The following is a 17,646-nucleotide window of genomic DNA, read 5'->3' as shown; positions in this document are numbered from 1 at the left end:
ACACAGCCTGCTCCTGTACTCAAATCTTCTCGCTATGAAGGCCAACATCCATTTGCTTTCTTTACCACCTACTGCAGCACCTGCATGCTTACCTTTAATGACTAGTGTACAAGGACACCCAGGTCTTGTTGTGCATTCCTCTCACAATCTATAGCCTTCAGATAACAATCTGCCCCCCTGCTTTTGCTACCAAAGTGGATAACCTCACATTATACTGCATCTGCCATGCATTTGCCCACTCGCTCAACTTGTCCAAATCACACTGAAGCACCTGTGCATCCGTCTCCCAACCAGCTTGGTGTCATCTGCAAATTTGGAGATATTACATTTAGCTCCCTCATCTAAATCATTAAGATATATTGTGAATAGCTAGGGTTCCAGCACCAATCCCTGTGGTTTACCACTAGTCACTGCCTGTCATTTGGAAAAATACCTGTTTAATCCTAATCTGTGTTTCTTGTCAGCCAACTAGTTTTCTATCCATCTGAATTCAACACCCCAATCTCATACGCTTTACTTTTACATGGGACTTTGTCGAAAGCTTTCTGAAAGTCAAAATAAGTAACATCCAGTTGGTCCCCCCTCGTCAATTCCACTGGTTACATCCTCAAAGAACTCCATCAGTTTTTTTTTCAAAGAATGATTTCCCTTTTGTAAATCCATACCGACTCTGTCCGATTCCACCACTGTTTTCCAAGTGCTCTTAAAGGTCCAGTACTCTAAGAAAGTATTTTTATTAAAGATTTTTCATTGTAAACCACAATAATATGTAACAGTTAATACAAATTACAATGCAAGAACACAATAAACAATCAAGAACCGGGCAGCACGGTGGCACAAGTGGTTAGCACGAATGCATCACGGCACCGAGGTCCCAGGTTCGATCCCGGCTCTAGGTCACTGTCCGTGTGGAGTTTGCACATTCACCCAGTATTTGAGTGGGTTCCGCCCCCATAACCCAAAAGATGCGCACGGTAGGTGGATTGGCCCCACTAAATTGTCCCTTAATTGGAAAAAATGAATTGGATACTCTTGTCATGTGAGAGTATCTTTAAGAAATGGGTGTGTATATAAATATCTGTAGTGAGAGTACCTTTAAGAAATGGGTGTTTATTACTGCAGTGATGTCAGAGAGTGGGTGGAGCTGGGCTGTCTGTCGGCTTAGTACTTCCGTTTTAGGCTGTTTGCTGCAGGATGTGTTTTAGTTTTGTTTTCAGTGTTGGAGCTGAAGCCAGACAGAGCAGGTGTACTGTTGATCTCTCTGCCAACAGAAGACTATCTCTTGATCATTTGGTGAATTCAGAATTAGGAATGTTCTCAGGAGTGAATGTAAACCTAATGCGCTTATGTTGAAAGGTGCTTCTTCTGTCTTCTGGATGCTGTTTGGGAAGTTATTAAGGATTACTGTGTTGTATTCTTTGAGGGTTATATTTGAATTGATGGTTGCTAAGATGTTCACTGTTTGTTTTAAAAAGGTTAACTTGAGTTCATAAACATTGTTTTGCTTTAAAAAATACTTTTCCATTTCTGCTGTACCACACCTGTAGAGTGGGCCGTGTGCTCCCCATACCACAATCTATTAAATGTTGTGGGTCAGGTGAATTCCAAGGTACTCTTTGGGGTTTCCTAAACCCTGGCCCATAACACTCTAAATTTATTCAAAAAAAACAATCAAGAACCCACACTAACTTAACCCCCCCCCACCAAATATTAAACCAAACCCGTTAATAGCGGACGGTGACTAACTCTTTAAAGAAGGAAATGAATGGCTGCCATCTTAGATAGAACCTTTCTGACCCCTTCATGATGTATCTGACCTTCTCCAAATTGCAAGAATGACATGAGATCACCCATCAAGCCAAGGCACTGGGTGGAGCGGACAATTTCCACCCTCATCTCCGGTCTATTAATGAGGCAAAAGCGCGGACATCAACATTCGCCCCCCCCCCCCCCCCCAATCCGCAGCACTAGCGAGTCAGATACACTGAGAATGGCCACCAACAGCCATGGCCCCAGATCAACATTGAGAATCTCTGACATGGTGCTCAAGAAATAGACCCAGAAGCTCGCCAAATTGGGACCAGATCAGAACATGTGGTTAGCCGGTCCCAATGCTTGTACCTGTCTTCCACCCCAGAGAAAAAAAACACTCATCCTTGCCTTTATCAAACAAGCCCTGTGATAAGAAAGTTTCAGCCATATTTTAAATTCATGGTGGAACAGTGTTGTAAAACCCAATTCAGATTTTTCCCTTTCAATTTGTGCTGCTGGAGACTTCTAATAATTTATTTAGATTACTAAAAGTACTAGTCGCAAAATGTGAACTTTTTAATGCAATGCAATGTGTAGACATTCCATTTATTGTAGTTTACATACCATCACCGTTCAAAAAGGGTTTCTTTCTGAAAGTAACTGTATTAATCATGTCCCATTCAGCTTCACAGCTATTTTGGTAGATTGTACTCCTGGAAGACTTTTCTTTCGGACATTGAGTCCATTCAACAACTGAACTGGAATCCTAAGAGAAAAGAAAATAATTATGTCTATTTTTCTTCCTTTTAATTGTTCCACATTGAAATGTATATGAAAAATATATATACTTGTATACATATTTTACATGTTTGTTTCTTTTGTCCATAAAGATATAAAACAGTGAACAAAGAACAAAGAAATGTACAGCACCGGAACAGGCCCTTCGGCCCTCCAAGCCCGTGCCGACCATGCTGCCCGACTAAACTACAATCTTCTACACTTCCTGGGTCCGTATCCCTCTATTCCCATCCTATTCATGTATTTGTCAAGATGCCCCTTAAATGTCACTATCGTCCCTGCTTCCACCACCTCCTCCGGCAGCGAGTTCCAGGCACCCACTACGCTCTGTGTAAAAAAACTTGCCTCGTACATCTACTTTAAACCTTGCCCCTCTCACCTTAAACCTATGTCCCCTAGTAATTGACCACTCTACCCAATAGTCCTCTTTTATTATTAAAATCCTTTGCAAGGTTATGTATTTTCAATTCAAAACTCACATTTAGCAGCAAAATATCAGACTTTTTAATCTGCAACACATGAGCCAGCCAAACAATATGCTACACTTGCAATATTTTGGATTTTCAATGCATACAGGAAAATGATGGACATCTGCAATGCAATTTCTCAATTATTTCAGCATCTACGTTACTATCAACTCACAATCCTTTCAAATGTGCACATTAATTTGGCCCACGTGCTAGCTGGCATTATAAGTGTCGCTTCCTCAAGTACTGTTTTCCCCTTGCTGCTGAATAACCACTGTTGTCATTCCTCCCTCCAAAAATGCACCCTCAACCGCTCAGACTTTGCAAACTGCTGCCAATCTCTAACCTAATTTCCCTCGCCAAATTCCTTCAATATGCTGCCATCTTCTAAAACAGCATCCATTTTTCCAACATTTAAGTCTCCCCAAACAAGTTTCTATTCTTGCCATAGCACTGAAACAACCTTAATATTCTGTGACTGCTGTCTTCAGCCCCATCACAAACACTATTTCAGGTAACAAACCTACACGTGCTTTAAAGTTGAAAAATGTAAGAATTGACATGGACAAAATTTTACGGATATGTTTGAAGTCTGCATTGATTGGTAATTCACAAGACCATAATTACCATAAGATTGGTAAGTCATTCAACTCAATTATTTCAGAGGAGAAAAAATTAACATTCAAAATGTTGATCGCCTAATTGAGAAATGTTTTTAAAGAATTAATAGAATTCTATCCTACCAAAGTAAATTGAACTGGGATCCACTTGGCAGACCAGAAGGTGAGTTCTAAGCATCTAATTACTATCTAATTCGTAATTCATTGCAATTAAGTTTTTTGGCTGAAATTTTGCTATGCCAGGATTGACAAAACAAGATGTTTCAGTAAACACACGTTAGAAAGATGACATAATTAAAGCACTTTTAACCATTTTCGACAGGCATCTGAAGGTGCACAGATAAACATGAATTCATCTAATTATCACACTGCATAAATATATACCACAATAAAAATACTGCAACTCGACATTAGACAGAATAGAGTAACATTTTGTAGTTATAGCTTTTAGCTAACTGCCCACTTCATCAGAAGTGGTATTGAAATCTAACTATTCCATTTAGTTATGCAATAAATTACTGTAGCCACCTGGGTTGGCCACTTCCTGACTTAAAATGGAGAACCGCAGAGACTGAAGGGAAATTCACCCAACACAGGCAAAATTGAGCAAGTGCAGAAATGATGTGTATTGAAACTTGCAAAAACCAGACAGCACTGAAACCAGCAGCCATCTGCATAGTAATGAGCAATTCCAAGGCACAATTGCAACACTCAAGGTGAATAAAGCCAAGTCAGACTCCTCAGCGCCAGCAGGAGCCAAGACAAAGGAAGGCCAACGGACATTTAGGGACCGCCCAGCGATCAGAGAACAACTCCAGTATTGGAGAAAATCGATCCAAATGATCAGAACACAGTCCAATCATTTGGAACCAGGTACGGGGTCCGCCCCAAAGGGCGGGAAGCCCCTAGGGACTATAAAGTAAACCCCCCCAAGTTCAAATCGTCCTTCTTTGGCAGGATCACTCAGCAACTTGAATTAACCCGTGAGAGTGACCTGTCTAAGCTGCCGCATCAACCAAGTAAGTCTCCAGTCAACGTTCGCTACGAGATAGGCGCTCCTAGCTACAAGTCCATACCAGCTTTTGAATCCTGCAGACTCAGGACCTGAACAAAAGGCCATTTGTTCCTTTGACCTGGTGGGCCAATTCCGAAGCTAAGTATAGGCCTTTTAGTGATAGGAATAGTCTAGAAAGTAGAGTTTATGCATGAGTGGTGATTTACTGTGTATAATAAATCTGTTTTGATTTGAATCTTATTAATTGGTGTGTTGAGTTATTGATCATTACTTGAACTTGAACCTCGTGGCGGTATCATAAAGATACCTGGCGACTCTAGAGCAAAGGTTAAATAAACAGAGCAAATTACGAATTAAGAGCCAACCAAAAGTTAGCAACATTACCTTTCCCGCACAAAAAATGTTTGAAGAATCCAAAGAGTCATCCACTGGCGACCAATCCACTACAACCCCTGAACCCTGGAAGAAAAAGAAAATAAGGCAGCAGCCAGTTTCAATGACCTAACCAATGCAAATATTTCAGGCAACAAAAACTGCATTTTAAATTTGAACAATGATGCAAGGTAGAACACAGACTCACAAAGATTTATGGATGTTGCTTTGTCTCAGAAATTATTGTTAATTCATATTGTGGATTTTGTCTGATAAATAGGGCTGTTTTTCGTTGTAGGGAATCACATCAGTGCCACTAATTTACAGTGATGGAATATATCAAATACATTTAAATAAATAGTTCAAAGTTTTTTTAAAAAACTAGTGTTTTGGAGATGTATTTCCACAACTTTCCATTATTCTACAACTGCAAGGTGAATGGTATTTATTATAATAAAAAGTTCAATGGATAAATTTAATAGTCTAAGTTGTGAAATGTATAACTTTGTTTAAAACGCCAAAGAACTTCCAGTTACTGTGAAAAATTAGCTTTTGGCTCAATAACAAATTGTAACATTTTGTGACACTGAAATGCTTACATGATTTTCCATCATGAAAAGGCTTATATAATTGCTTAGATACGGACGGCGGGCGGGAGGCGGCCGCACAATGGAGGGCTCCCGTTCGGCAACGGCATTTTCGGGGCTTTACGCCCGGTCCCAGGGTCCGCGGAGGCAGCAGAAGCAGTGAGAAGGTACGGAGGAGGCACAGTAAAGACACAGGAGGAAAAAAGGACAAAGAAAAATGTCGAGGGTGAGCAAGAAACGGCCGGAAAAAAAACAGCTGGAGGTCCGTCGGGGAGTGGAAAGGTCACCGCGGGGTCACCAGGAAAAATGGAGGCTGGAGCACCAGGGAAGGCCGCACTGCTTACGGCTGAAGAAATAACTACGGTGATGGCTGCGGAATTTGAAAAGCAGTTGGCGCAGATTGCGAAATGTATGGAGACGGTGAGGAAGGAGATGAGGGAGGTTTTGAGTGTGCTGGTGGAGGAGGCGGTTTCCCCGGTGAGGACGGAGGTGGCGAGCGCAGTGGCGGAGGTGCGAGAGCAAGGGGAGGCGTTGAAGGAAGTGGAGTAGGCGTTATTGCAGCACGGTGATCAACTTGCCTCGATGGGGAAAGAGATGCGGAAGGTGATGGATACTAACAAGGATCTGCGAGGAAAAATGGAAGACCTGGAAAACAGATCCAGGCGACAGAATTTGAGGATTGTGGGGCTGCCCGAAGGAGTTGAAGGACCAAAGCCGACTGAGTATTTTGCCGCGATGCTGGCAAAACTATTGGGGGAGGGGGAAGATCCCTCCCGATATGAACTGGATCGGGCTCATCGGTCGTGGAGGCCTGTACCAAAGGCGAGTGAGCCGCCAATGGCAGTGACTCTGCGCTTCCGTAGGTACAGGGTGAAGGAGAAGGTCCTGAGCTGGGCCAAGCAGAAGCGGGTGGTGCAGTGGGCTGGAGCTGGTATACGTGTATACCAGGACTTTACAGTGGAGCTGGCAAGGAGGCGGACTGCCTTCAACCGGGTGAAGAGGGCACTGTACATTAGCAAGGTGCGGTGCGGCATTGTATATCCAGCGAAGCTGAGGGTGATTTACAAGCTCAGGGACTTTTATTTTGGAACGGCGGAAGCAGCGGAGGAGTTTGCGAAAGCAGAAGGACTGTGGCAGAACTGACAAATTGAGGAATGGCCATGTGCCGATGTAACCTCATGACTGTATTTTCTTCTTTTTTGTATCACTGCGCGTGGGTGTAGAGATTAAAGGAGCCAATGTGGTATATATTTGGACAAGGGAAGGGACGGGACTTTCACTCGAAATGAGAGTTCTTTGGGGTGTCGGTGGATATGCGGGGGTTTGTGTGCTAAAAGGGGATCTTTGGGCTTTCCTAGGGTCGGGCAAGTGGGCAAGGGTTCCAGGCGGGGGCCTCCACGCTGGCCGGTTTAAGCCGGCCAGTGAACGGGAGTGAGGTGGGAGGGGCTGTGGCCATCGGAGCCTGGCAGAACAGGGTCCGAGTGGTCTAGCCGGGGTGGAAAGTTGGGGGGAAGGAACCGAGGTTAGGTGGAGGAGTTTTACAAGAGGCAGTGGACAGGAGGAGCTGGAGACCTGCGGGCGGGCGGGGGGGCTGTGTAAGATTAAGGGTGACTACGGGTAATCCCTGATTCCTTTTTGTCATTTGTTTATGTAAACATGCGGGTTGAGGTTCGGGGGTTGGTGGGTAGATGGGATCGTTGTTATTATGGGGCCTGACATATCTTGCTGATTATTGTTTATTGTTGATGGATGTAAATGTGGGAGAAAATGTGAAAAAGGAGAATTAAAAAAACATTTTTTTTTAAAATAATTGCTTAGATACAAAATGATACGATAATGGCTGCACAGGAAGTTTCCACGTTGAATGTTAACATAAATATTTGCAATTTCTGTAATTTGTATGTTTGCAGATAGATTCCTGTTCCCCAATTAATTTCTGCAGGTTTCTATTATGCCTCTTTTCTGCCACTGTTAAACTCACCTCCTGATTTTATTTACCTCTTAATTGAATTCTGCAAGGTAAATTATCACTTACTTACCATAGGAACCTCCCAAATGGGTACTCAAGATACTAAAAGCAAACCACAGACTCATTGTTGCTTGCCCCCTCCTTATTGCTACCATCTCACCCATTTCAACCCCAAACTGAATTTATTTTACAGGACTCATCTAGCAGCGATCTAGGAAAACTTATACGACATTTAAATACTTAAGTTATATTTTTAACAGCACAGGTTTCCTGAAGCCACATTTCAGATCTTTGCATGAAATTTCCATGTTACCACTCCCTCTGATACAGATATTGTGCTCATCAACTCCCACCCTGAACCAACCTCCATATGCTGCACCCACCCTGCCTTCAACACTGCTGAAGATTCACTCCTGAGAAAATCAATCAGCTGATTTTCAGATTACTTTAATCAATAGAAACATACATGAATTTTCTTTATGAACTCTCTACCCAGACTGATTTGGCCAGGAGTCATTTGCAAGTTGTTAGAGGCAATATTTAAAATAATCTAAATATGATGACGAGGAAACACTGACAGACGGCAATGCATTAGAGACAGTAGTCCACATTGATAATAAGTACAGAGCATCATCCTGTTTTTAAATAGAAAATAAAATTTGTGAAGGCAGAAGGGGAGAAACAGCCCTGTAAATCTAAAACCTGAGTGTGTAAGGCCAACAAGGTGCTGGAGAAAGCTTGCGATAGATCTGTTAACCAAAGATATCAAGGAATACGGAGCAAAGGCAAGTATATTAGGGCGAAGTCATAGAGTAGCCAGGGTCTCTTCAATGACAGAACAGGTTTGAAGGGATAAATAGTCCACTACTGATCCTATGATCCGTTTCAAGGTATGCAGCTTTCGATAGCACCAAGTCAATAATCATTCCTAATGCAAATCAAGGGAGCATCTCAGCTTCATTTCATAAAAATTACTTTTCCCAGTTTTCAAGTTTGCCTGCCACTTACATAGAATTAACAGCTGCTACTTTACCAAGATGGAGAAAGGAAACAAACGGAGTTTGTTGCTCAACATCCACAGAATACAGTTCTTGGATTGTTTGGATACCGTCACAAAGATTCATCAAATCTTGGAAGTGCATATTGCCTCCATTTGATTAAACATGAACAGTTTCATCTATTCAAATATTATTGTAATATTCATTGTCGACAAAATATGATCAAGACAAAAGCTCCACTCTCTTTGAGAGAATGCATGGGAAATGTGATTTAATTCCATTAATTCCAGGGAATTCTTCAAACACATTTGACCTTTTAATAGAAACATAGATGAATTTTCTTTATGAATTCTCTACCCAGACTGATTTGGCCAGGAGACATTTGTTAGTTGGTAGAGGCAACACTGGTCAAACAGATGAACTGATGTCAATCAAAGTGAATTCACAGGAACGACAATCACTTCCAGAACATTGATGCCCAAGAGGATTAACAGTCAGTCGCAGTCTTGGGGTAGCACAATGGTAACAAGACATGTCCTGAGATATAAGGACACCTAAGATGAGCTTAGATTTCAAGTTTCATTTCAGTATGCAGCTTATACAGTGAAAATGTCGATCTGGTTCTTGGTGACTCTGTTTTCATGCAGTCTCCAATCACAATGTTAAAGTTTGAAAAAGAAAAGAGATGGAAAGCAGATTTTTGAAATTATGACCAGCATTATTGGATTTGGCACTGCGGAAAGCAAAGAAACTTCATGCTTTTATCCTTTATAAAGTTGCACCATCTAGTCCAAACCAAAGTAAATGCTTTGGTTCTAAAGATGTAACTCGGAAAACAAATTCATTGTTTGAAGTACCTTATCAATCAACCTCAGTACTCCCGGAAGCGTATCTTGTTCACCAATTCTTTCAGAGCATGAATGAATGAACACTCCATCTTGTTCATATACAATCTGGAAAAAAACAAAGGCGGAGGAGAATTTTTATTTAAGTTGTGTGACTCGGTCTACACCTCCTGCTGCCTTGGGAAAGCGGGCAGCATAATCAAAGACCCCTCCCACCCGGGTTATTCTCTCTTCCAACGGGCAGTAAATACAAACGTCCGAGAACACACACGAACAGGTTCAAAAATAGCTTCTTTCCCGCTGTTACCAGACTCCTGAATGACCCTCTTGCCTCTTCATACATCTTCTCTACTGAGTAGTACTATACTCCGTATGCTTCACCCAATGCATGTGTCTTATGTATTTACATTGTGTATTTATATATGTCCTATGTTTTTTCATGAATGGAACGATCTGTTTGGACTGTACGCAGAACAATACTTTTCACTGTACCTCAACACACGTGACAATAAATCAAATCCAAGAAGGCTGCCTGTCCTTCAACTCAACAGATTTACAAATGTCCAGAATTCAGCCAGATGTTGAACAGTTCCAAAACTGAGTTAAACCATACTAAGTGGCAGCTTGGCTCAACGGAGTTTAAAGAAGTCATTGGCATCTCAGCTGAGAAATTAAAGTGCTATCTGCTGTTCAAAGAGCCATAAAAGATCCCATGGCAGTATTCAAAGAGGAACACAAGAACTCTCCGAGCATCATGGTCAACATTTATCCCTCATCCAAATACTGCAAAACAAATTAACTGGTTATTGCTGCCTGTGGATCTTGCTATATGCAAATTATGGCCTGAATTTGCCTACATAAAAATGGCAACTTTACTTCAAAATAATTAATCAGCTTTGAAGCGTTTGGGACATATGCGGACGAACAGTCAGACATTACATGCATGCAAGTTGTAAATGTTAATTTATCTGGTTCATGTAATAAAAATAACAATCTTTATTGTCACCAGTGGGCTTACATTATCACGGCAATGAAGGTACTGTGAAAAGCCCCTCGTCGCCACATTCCGGTGCCTGGTCACGTACACAGGAAGAATTCAGAATGTCCAAATTACCAAACAGCACATCTTTCGGGACTTACGGGAGGAAACCAGAGCACCCGGAGGAAACCCTCGCAGACACGGGGAGAACGTGCAGACTCCACACAGACAGTAACCCAAGCCGGGAATCGAACCTGGGACCCTGGAGCCACAAGGCTTTTTAATGAAAGGATAGCATTAACAATCAACAATTACATGAGCTGCAACCAGAACGGGAAAGTCAATCCGTTCACATTCTGGGTGGCGCTATAGGTAGTGGTCGGGGGGGGAGTTAATAGCATACAGGCCAAATAGGGATAGGGCAAAAAGAGGGCAACTAGACAACGGTTGATCAACTGAATGCTGAAGGTGGATCGGCAGTATTCCGCGGTCCCGGCAGTGGAGCTGCTAGCGGAGAGGGAAAGACTGCAAATCTAGTTCGAGTTGAGCTCAACTGGGAAGGCAGCGAGCCAGCTCCAGCGGACCCAGGGGACCTTCTACGATCAGCTGCCTGTTGGCCCACCAGTTGAGGAAGCAGGTAGCCGCACGAGAGATTGCACAGATCGGGGACGAGGGGGGACGGGTGACCACAGCTCCAGAGATGATCAAGGGAGCTTTGGCAGCCTTTTACCGGAGACGGTACATACCAGAGGCGGTGAAGCAGCCCCTGGATGGGAGAGGAACAGGGGCAGGGACCGTTGGGTTTATAGGTTATGGAGTGCATCATAGTATGCATCAATTCCGGGATGGCATGTGGCTCAGTGGTTAGCACTGCTGCCTCACAGCTCCAGGGTCCCGGGTTCAATTCCGACCTCGCGCGACTGTCTTGTGTGGAGTTTGCACTTTCTCCCTGTGTATCCATGCGTTTTCTCCAGGTGCTCAGGTTTCCTTCCAGTCTAAAAATGTGCAGGTTAGGGGGATTGGCCATGCTAAATTGCCCCTTAGTGTCCAAAAGGTTAAGTGGAGTTGCTAGATTACAGGGATAGGGTGGCAGTGTGGGCTTAAGTAGGGTGCACTTTCCAAGGGCCAGTGCAGACTTGATGGGCGGAATGGCCTCCTCCTGCACTGTAAATTCTATGAATCTGGGAAGGCGCCGGGAGCTGATGGATTCTACAAAAGATTTGCGGCAGTACTGGCCCCACACCTGGAGATGTTCATTGACTCGCTGTCGAAGGGGGTCTTGCCACCCACGCTGACATAGGCTTCAATTTCACCGATTCCGAAGAAGGACAAAAACTCGGCGGAGTGTGGGTCATACAGACCCATCTCACTCCTAACACTAACGGAAAAATTCTAGCGAATATTCTGGCAAAACGACTGGACAATCAAATGCCTGATAAACATGGTCATGTCCCCATCCAGGGAGGAGACATCAGAGGTAATTATCTCTCTAGATACAGAGAAGGCCTTTGATTGGGTGGAACAGAAGTATCTCTTCAAGGTACTAGAATGGTTTGGATCAGTGTTCACCTCGCAGGTAAATCTGCTGGGCAGTGCTCCCATGGCATGCATCTGGACAAATGCCACAAGCTCAAATTATTTCCAGCTGCATAGAGGTACGAGGCAGGGATACCCGTTGTCCATGCTGCTATTCACTCTGGCAATTGAGCCACTGGCTAGCGTGCTCAGATCAGTGGAAGGGTGGAGGGGAGACACGGAGCACAGAGTTTCTCTGCAATGGGATGACCAGCAGCTCAACCTCTCAAACCCCCTGTCCAGCATGAGAAAGATAACAGGGCTCCTGATGGAGTTTGGAGCCTTCTCGGGATACAAATTAAACCCGGGTTAAAAGTGAAATCTTCACGATGAATCCCCAGTGTGGGGTAGCAGAGCTGGAAGCACTGCTGTTCAAACTGACCCAGACTAAGTTCAGATACCTGGGGATCCACATAGCCCACAAATGGGGCCTGGCTCCACAAGAAGAACCTAGCTAACCTGGTGGAGGTGGTGAAGGGGTGCCTGCGGAGGTGCGCTCCCTGGCAGGGAGATTGCAGACGATAAAGATGACCGTCCTGCCAAGGTTCATATTCATGGTCAGATCGCTCCCGATCTTTCTCCCCAAATCCTTTTTCACCTGGGTAGAAAAACTGATCGTGGCGTTCGTTTGGGCGGGGAAGAACCCCAGGATCTGTAGAATCATCTTACAGATGGGGTGACGTGGGGGGCACCTCTGCAGGTACTGGTCTCTGCCCCATTCATCCTGGCCAAACACTCGATGAGCCCGGTGATGATAGCATCATTAAAAGCCTGGGACCAACTAAGACACCATTTCAAGTTAAGCGACATGTCCAACTCAGCTCCCATTTGTAATTACCATAGATTCACCTGGGGCAAAAAGAACACCCACATACAAAACTTGGAGAAGGGAAGAAGGGTGTTGAGGCTCAGGGTGGCAACCTCGGAGGAACTAACAGAGAAGTTCTAACTCTCAAAAGGGAGTGAGCTCCAATATCTCCAGATACGGGACTTCTTCCACACGGAGTCCCCATCCTTCTGTCAGTTACCCAGGTACACACTGCCAGACAGATTAATACCATTGGCGGAGTTATGGGAGGGAAAAATGTACAGACATGTATGGATGACTGCTAAAGAAAGTAAGGGCCCCACCAGATGAAACAAGGGAGAGGTGGAAAGAGGAACTAGGTCTCGAGCTAGGAGGAAGGTCTCTGGAGAGCGATTGTGTTTCCTCGTGCACTAGGCTGGGCCTGTTGCAACTGAAGGTGGAGCACAGGGAACACTTGACAATGACACACGTGAGCAGATTCTTCCTGAGGATGGAAGACAGCTGTGAGCGATGCCCGAGGGGTTTGGCTAACCACTCCCGCAAGTTCTGGTCCTGCCCAAAACTGGTCGGATGCATGGCCATGTTCTTTGAAGACTTGTCTGAGGTCATGGGGGTCAAGGTGGAGCCATGCTCATTGGTGACGATCTTCGAGGAGTCAGAACGGCCAGGACTATTCGAGGGAAAATGGGCTGATGTCCAGGCCTTCACCTCCCTGAAAGCCCGGCGGCAACCCCTACTTGGGTGGAGATCGGCAGCGCTGCCTAGGACCTCGGATTAGCTGGCAGACCTCACGGAATTCCTGAAGTTAGAAAAAAAAAATTGTTTGTTATTGGGGGGTCAGCACTCCAGGCTGAGGCAGTTCACCACCATCTTTAAGGACCAGCAGGGTTTTTTTTTGGGGGGTGGAGGGGAAAGAAAGAGAGAAAAAGACTGATGGGGGGGGGGGGGGGGGGGGGCGGGGGGAACCAGCTTCAAACCAAAAACAACAAACTGTTTGCACTACATCCATTGTACTGATGCCCATGAGCGTTGTTCTGCAACCTTTTAAAATAATTTTTTTTTTTTTTAATTTGTACAAATGAGTAGGCCGCTCGGCACCTTGCGCCTGCTCTGCCATTCAACTTCACATTCCTGCCTATCCCAATAGGTTTTCACCCCCTTGCTTAGCAACATATCTACTTCAGTCTATAAAATATTCAAAGACTCTGCTTCCACCTCCTTTTTGTAGAAGAGTTTCAACGAGTCACCAACGTTTTCTCCTCATCTCAGTTTTAAATGGCCCTTTATTTTTAAATTTAAATTTTAAATTTATTTTTAACTTGTGACCCCTAGTTCTAGATTCCCCCATGAGAGGAAACATTCCCACATCCACCCTCTCAAGACCATTCAGGATCTTAAAAATTCCAATCAAGTCCCCTCTTACTCTTCTAAACTCTAGCAGGTCTTTCCTTTGGCCACTCAGCAATCCGAAGTTAACTTGTTCCGTAAGTACTATTGGTGCACAGTTTTCCAGAAGTCTTAGAGGAACTGTGCAATGAAATAACAGTCTGTGATCACTGATCATTAAATTTTAAAGGGAACATTGGTCGCATGGACAAGGTGAGTTCAGAGAGAGCATAAAGATACATTGGAGTCAACCTAGTAAATTATGCAAATTAGAGGGTGGGGAAAGGGAACCTTCAGAAAGCTTTCGGGTGGTGAACGATGGGAAGGGAGGGAATTGACTTAAGCAACTGAATTCAGGGGGAATCAAGCTTGTTGTCTTTTCAGCTTGCATAGAGTGTACTATGGATTCTCAAACAGCAGACACAAAATTCTCAATATTATGCATATATTTAAAGCGGTTAACAAATTTAATCCACCAATTAGGCAATAATGCAAAAGCAGTCCTTTACAAATTTCAGGTTCACAAAATGTAGATGTTAAAAACCAGCTAACATGAAATATATGCCAAATTGTCTGTCCATCCATTCTAAATGAAAGCAGAAAAATCTAGCTCAGTGAGTGCAAATTTAAATGGTCTTCATAGACCCATAGATCCGACTGTTAAGTCCCAGAGCTACTCATCACCAACAACTCAGAGTTTGCATCCTCTTGATATAACTGTACAAGTTAGCGTTAAAAATTATCTGGTACAACTGTGCCATAGTTTCATCACTGCAGCTCACTTCACAAAAGAGAAACATTGTTTCCTGTTTCACAATGGTCAAGTCACTTGCATATTTGCTGATATAATCATGTACTGTAAAAGTCTACACTCTTCTCAAAAGCTTCAAAACAAGTTCCAGTAATCGCCATTCTATGGCAAATAGAAAAAGCCAAACTTCAACAAGGTCTATGGTATTTTAGTCTTTTCAACATGTAAAATGTCTCAAGATGCTTCACATGAGCTTTGGCAAAAAAGCATCAAAGGAGATATTAGGGCAGAGCGGCTAAAAGTTTGGTCAAAAGAGGGAGTTGTTAAGTGTCTTAATGGCACTTAAAGGTCCTTAGGCAGCGCCTTCCAAACCCATGACCACTACCAACCACAAGGTCAAGCGCAGAAACTTCCTGGGAACCCAACCACCTGGAGGCTCCCTTCCAAGTCACTCACCATCCCAACTTGGAAATATATCACCGTTCCTTCACTGTCGCTGTGTCAAAATTCTGGAACTCCCTCCCTAAAGGACTGTGGGTGTACCTACACATCAAACTGCAGCGGTTCAAGAAGGTAGCTCACTGACACTTTCTGAAAGACATCCAGGATGGGCAATAAATGCAGGCACAGACAGGGACGCCCACATCCTTTAAATTAAAATTTTTTAAAGATGGAAAAAAAGTGACAGGCAGAAGGGCTTTAGGAATGGAATTCCAGCGCTTTGGTCAAGACAGCACTCCCACCAAGAATGGAAGAGTGAAAATCAGAGACTGGCAAGAGGCCAGAATTGGAGGAGCACCAAAATCTCAGAAGGGTTGTAAGGCTGGAGGAAGGTTGGAGCCACACTTGGATTTTGGAGACAAGGAAGAGATTTTAAAATTGAGGGAACTTGGAAAAAAAGTAAAGTCCTTACATTAATTTCCTACCAATCCACAACAAACATGCTGAACTTTAAGTTAATTTAATTGACATTTTTTCAGAAATTTACATTTGAATGCCAAGTAGATAAACTATTCAGGATTGGCATTACAGATGCTACAGCATAGAAATAGATTATTCAGACCAACATGTCAATGTTTATGCTCTATAATAGTCTCTTGTACCCTACTTCATCCTACCCAATTCTTAATAATTAATGCAAATTACATCCTCAATACTACTGGTTAGCACTGCTGCCTCACAACACCAGGGACCTGGGGTCGATTCCCACCTTGGGCATCTGTCTGTGTGGAGTTTGCACTTTCTCCCCGTGTCTGTGTGGGTGCTCCGGTTTCCTCCCACAGTCCAATAATTAGCATGCTAAATTGCCCCTTAGGGCATAGGGATAGGGCCTATGTAGGGTGGTCTTTCAAAGAGTCGGTGCAGACTCAATGGGCCAAATTGCCTCTTTCTGTATTTTAGGAATTCTATGATACGCGAATGGAGTTGCCAAAACAAAAACATTGCACAAAGTTAACGATCACTGGCAAAAGAAAGAGCGCTTGCAGCTGTTAAGTTCCTGTGAAATGAAAATCCTCCAGCTCCGATCCTCTACCGGTCTGGCAAACAGCCCCTACCCCCAACCGCTGCTTGCAGGGGGGGGGGGAGAAACACAGATAAGGAGGGGAGTGTACACGGGCGTGGGCACAACCGGGTGCCAGGCGTCAGCTGAAGCCAGCGCCAAGCAGGTGCTGCACTCGTGGCATTTCCCCAGTGACAAGTTGTCAACACAGCCCAGCCAGCCTCCTGTGGCATTCGCCGCCTCCTCCTCCCGCTCTTTAAAGTCGAAATACATTTATTTTTAAAGATCCTCCTCATTTACTGATCAAAACAGCGCCGGTAACCTGCCTCCAAAAATCAACCAAAATGCTGCAGACTGGGAGCGGTCCAGTTAGGGAGCAACGAAGCCGTTTAATTTTTAAATAAACATGGGGTGGAGTGGGGGGGGGGGGGGTCGGAACAACATGGAAACCAGTGAAACACAAACAGTCTTTACCTTGGCCGCCGCCGCCATCTTGCTGCCGCTGGTGACGTACGGTCAGTCACGTGCTTCAGGCAGGGCAAACAGTCCAACTGCGCGCGCATCGCCGCCTCCTTCCCGTTTATCAAAGAGGTCGCAGCGACAAGATGGGTGGCCCGCTGGCTCTCGCGAGCGGGCGGCGCGACGGCACCTCCGTGGCCACCGACGACAATGGCAGTTCGAGCAACATCCCGCAGCTGTGGAGTCCAGCTGTGAGGGATCTATCTGGATGGGAGAGGGTGCTGATTTATGGAACTCGCTGCCCCATTGTGCGATGGAATTTGAGTCATTAAATGTTTTCAAGAAAGAGATAGATACATTTTTGATTCTTAAAAATGGGTTAAAGGGATATGGGCAACAGGTGGGGAAGTGGATTTGAGACCAGGAAGAGATCAGCCATGATTTGATTGAATTGCAGAGCAGGCCGAAGGGCTGAATTGCCTACTTCTGCTCCATTTCCTATGTCACTATGTTGATTACCCTCTCCCATTTACAAACGAAGACCAGGGCTATGCCATTCATATGCTCCTAGCCTTCCATTGGATAGGTGCGGGAGTGGCATAGAGGGATGGAGTCCATGTACGAGCAGATGGAGAGGAATGACATAAGAACATAAGAACTAGGAGCAGGAGTAGGCCATCTGACCCCTCGAGCCTGCTCCGCCATTCAATGAGATCATGGCTGATCTTTGTGGACTCAGCTCCACTCTCCGTCCCGTACACCAT

At 44.3% G+C, this 17,646-nt stretch overlaps 1 protein-coding gene across 2 annotated transcripts in view; it reads right to left on the bottom strand.

The window, feature by feature from the left end:
- The window catches only part of tbc1d15 (TBC1 domain family, member 15), a 66,262-nt gene extending 49,271 nt beyond the window's left edge, over positions 1-16,991 (bottom strand). For both annotated transcript variants that reach the window (XM_072485113.1, XM_072485114.1), the window contains exons 1-4: positions 16,898-16,991; positions 9,436-9,531; positions 5,037-5,111; positions 2,377-2,518 (exon numbers count right to left, since the gene is read on the bottom strand). In XM_072485113.1, the coding sequence (XP_072341214.1) occupies positions 2,377-2,518; positions 5,037-5,111; positions 9,436-9,531; positions 16,898-16,915 (331 nt within the window). In that variant the 5' untranslated portion in view covers positions 16,916-16,991. The remainder of the gene's footprint in view (positions 1-2,376; positions 2,519-5,036; positions 5,112-9,435; positions 9,532-16,897) is intronic.
- Between the last annotated feature and the right edge of the window lie 655 nt (positions 16,992-17,646).

Source organism: Scyliorhinus torazame, chromosome 19, assembly GCF_047496885.1.
Source record: "Scyliorhinus torazame isolate Kashiwa2021f chromosome 19, sScyTor2.1, whole genome shotgun sequence".
Classification (NCBI taxonomy): Eukaryota; Metazoa; Chordata; class Chondrichthyes; order Carcharhiniformes; family Scyliorhinidae; genus Scyliorhinus; species Scyliorhinus torazame.
This window is presented reverse-complemented; position numbering and strand designations above follow the sequence as displayed.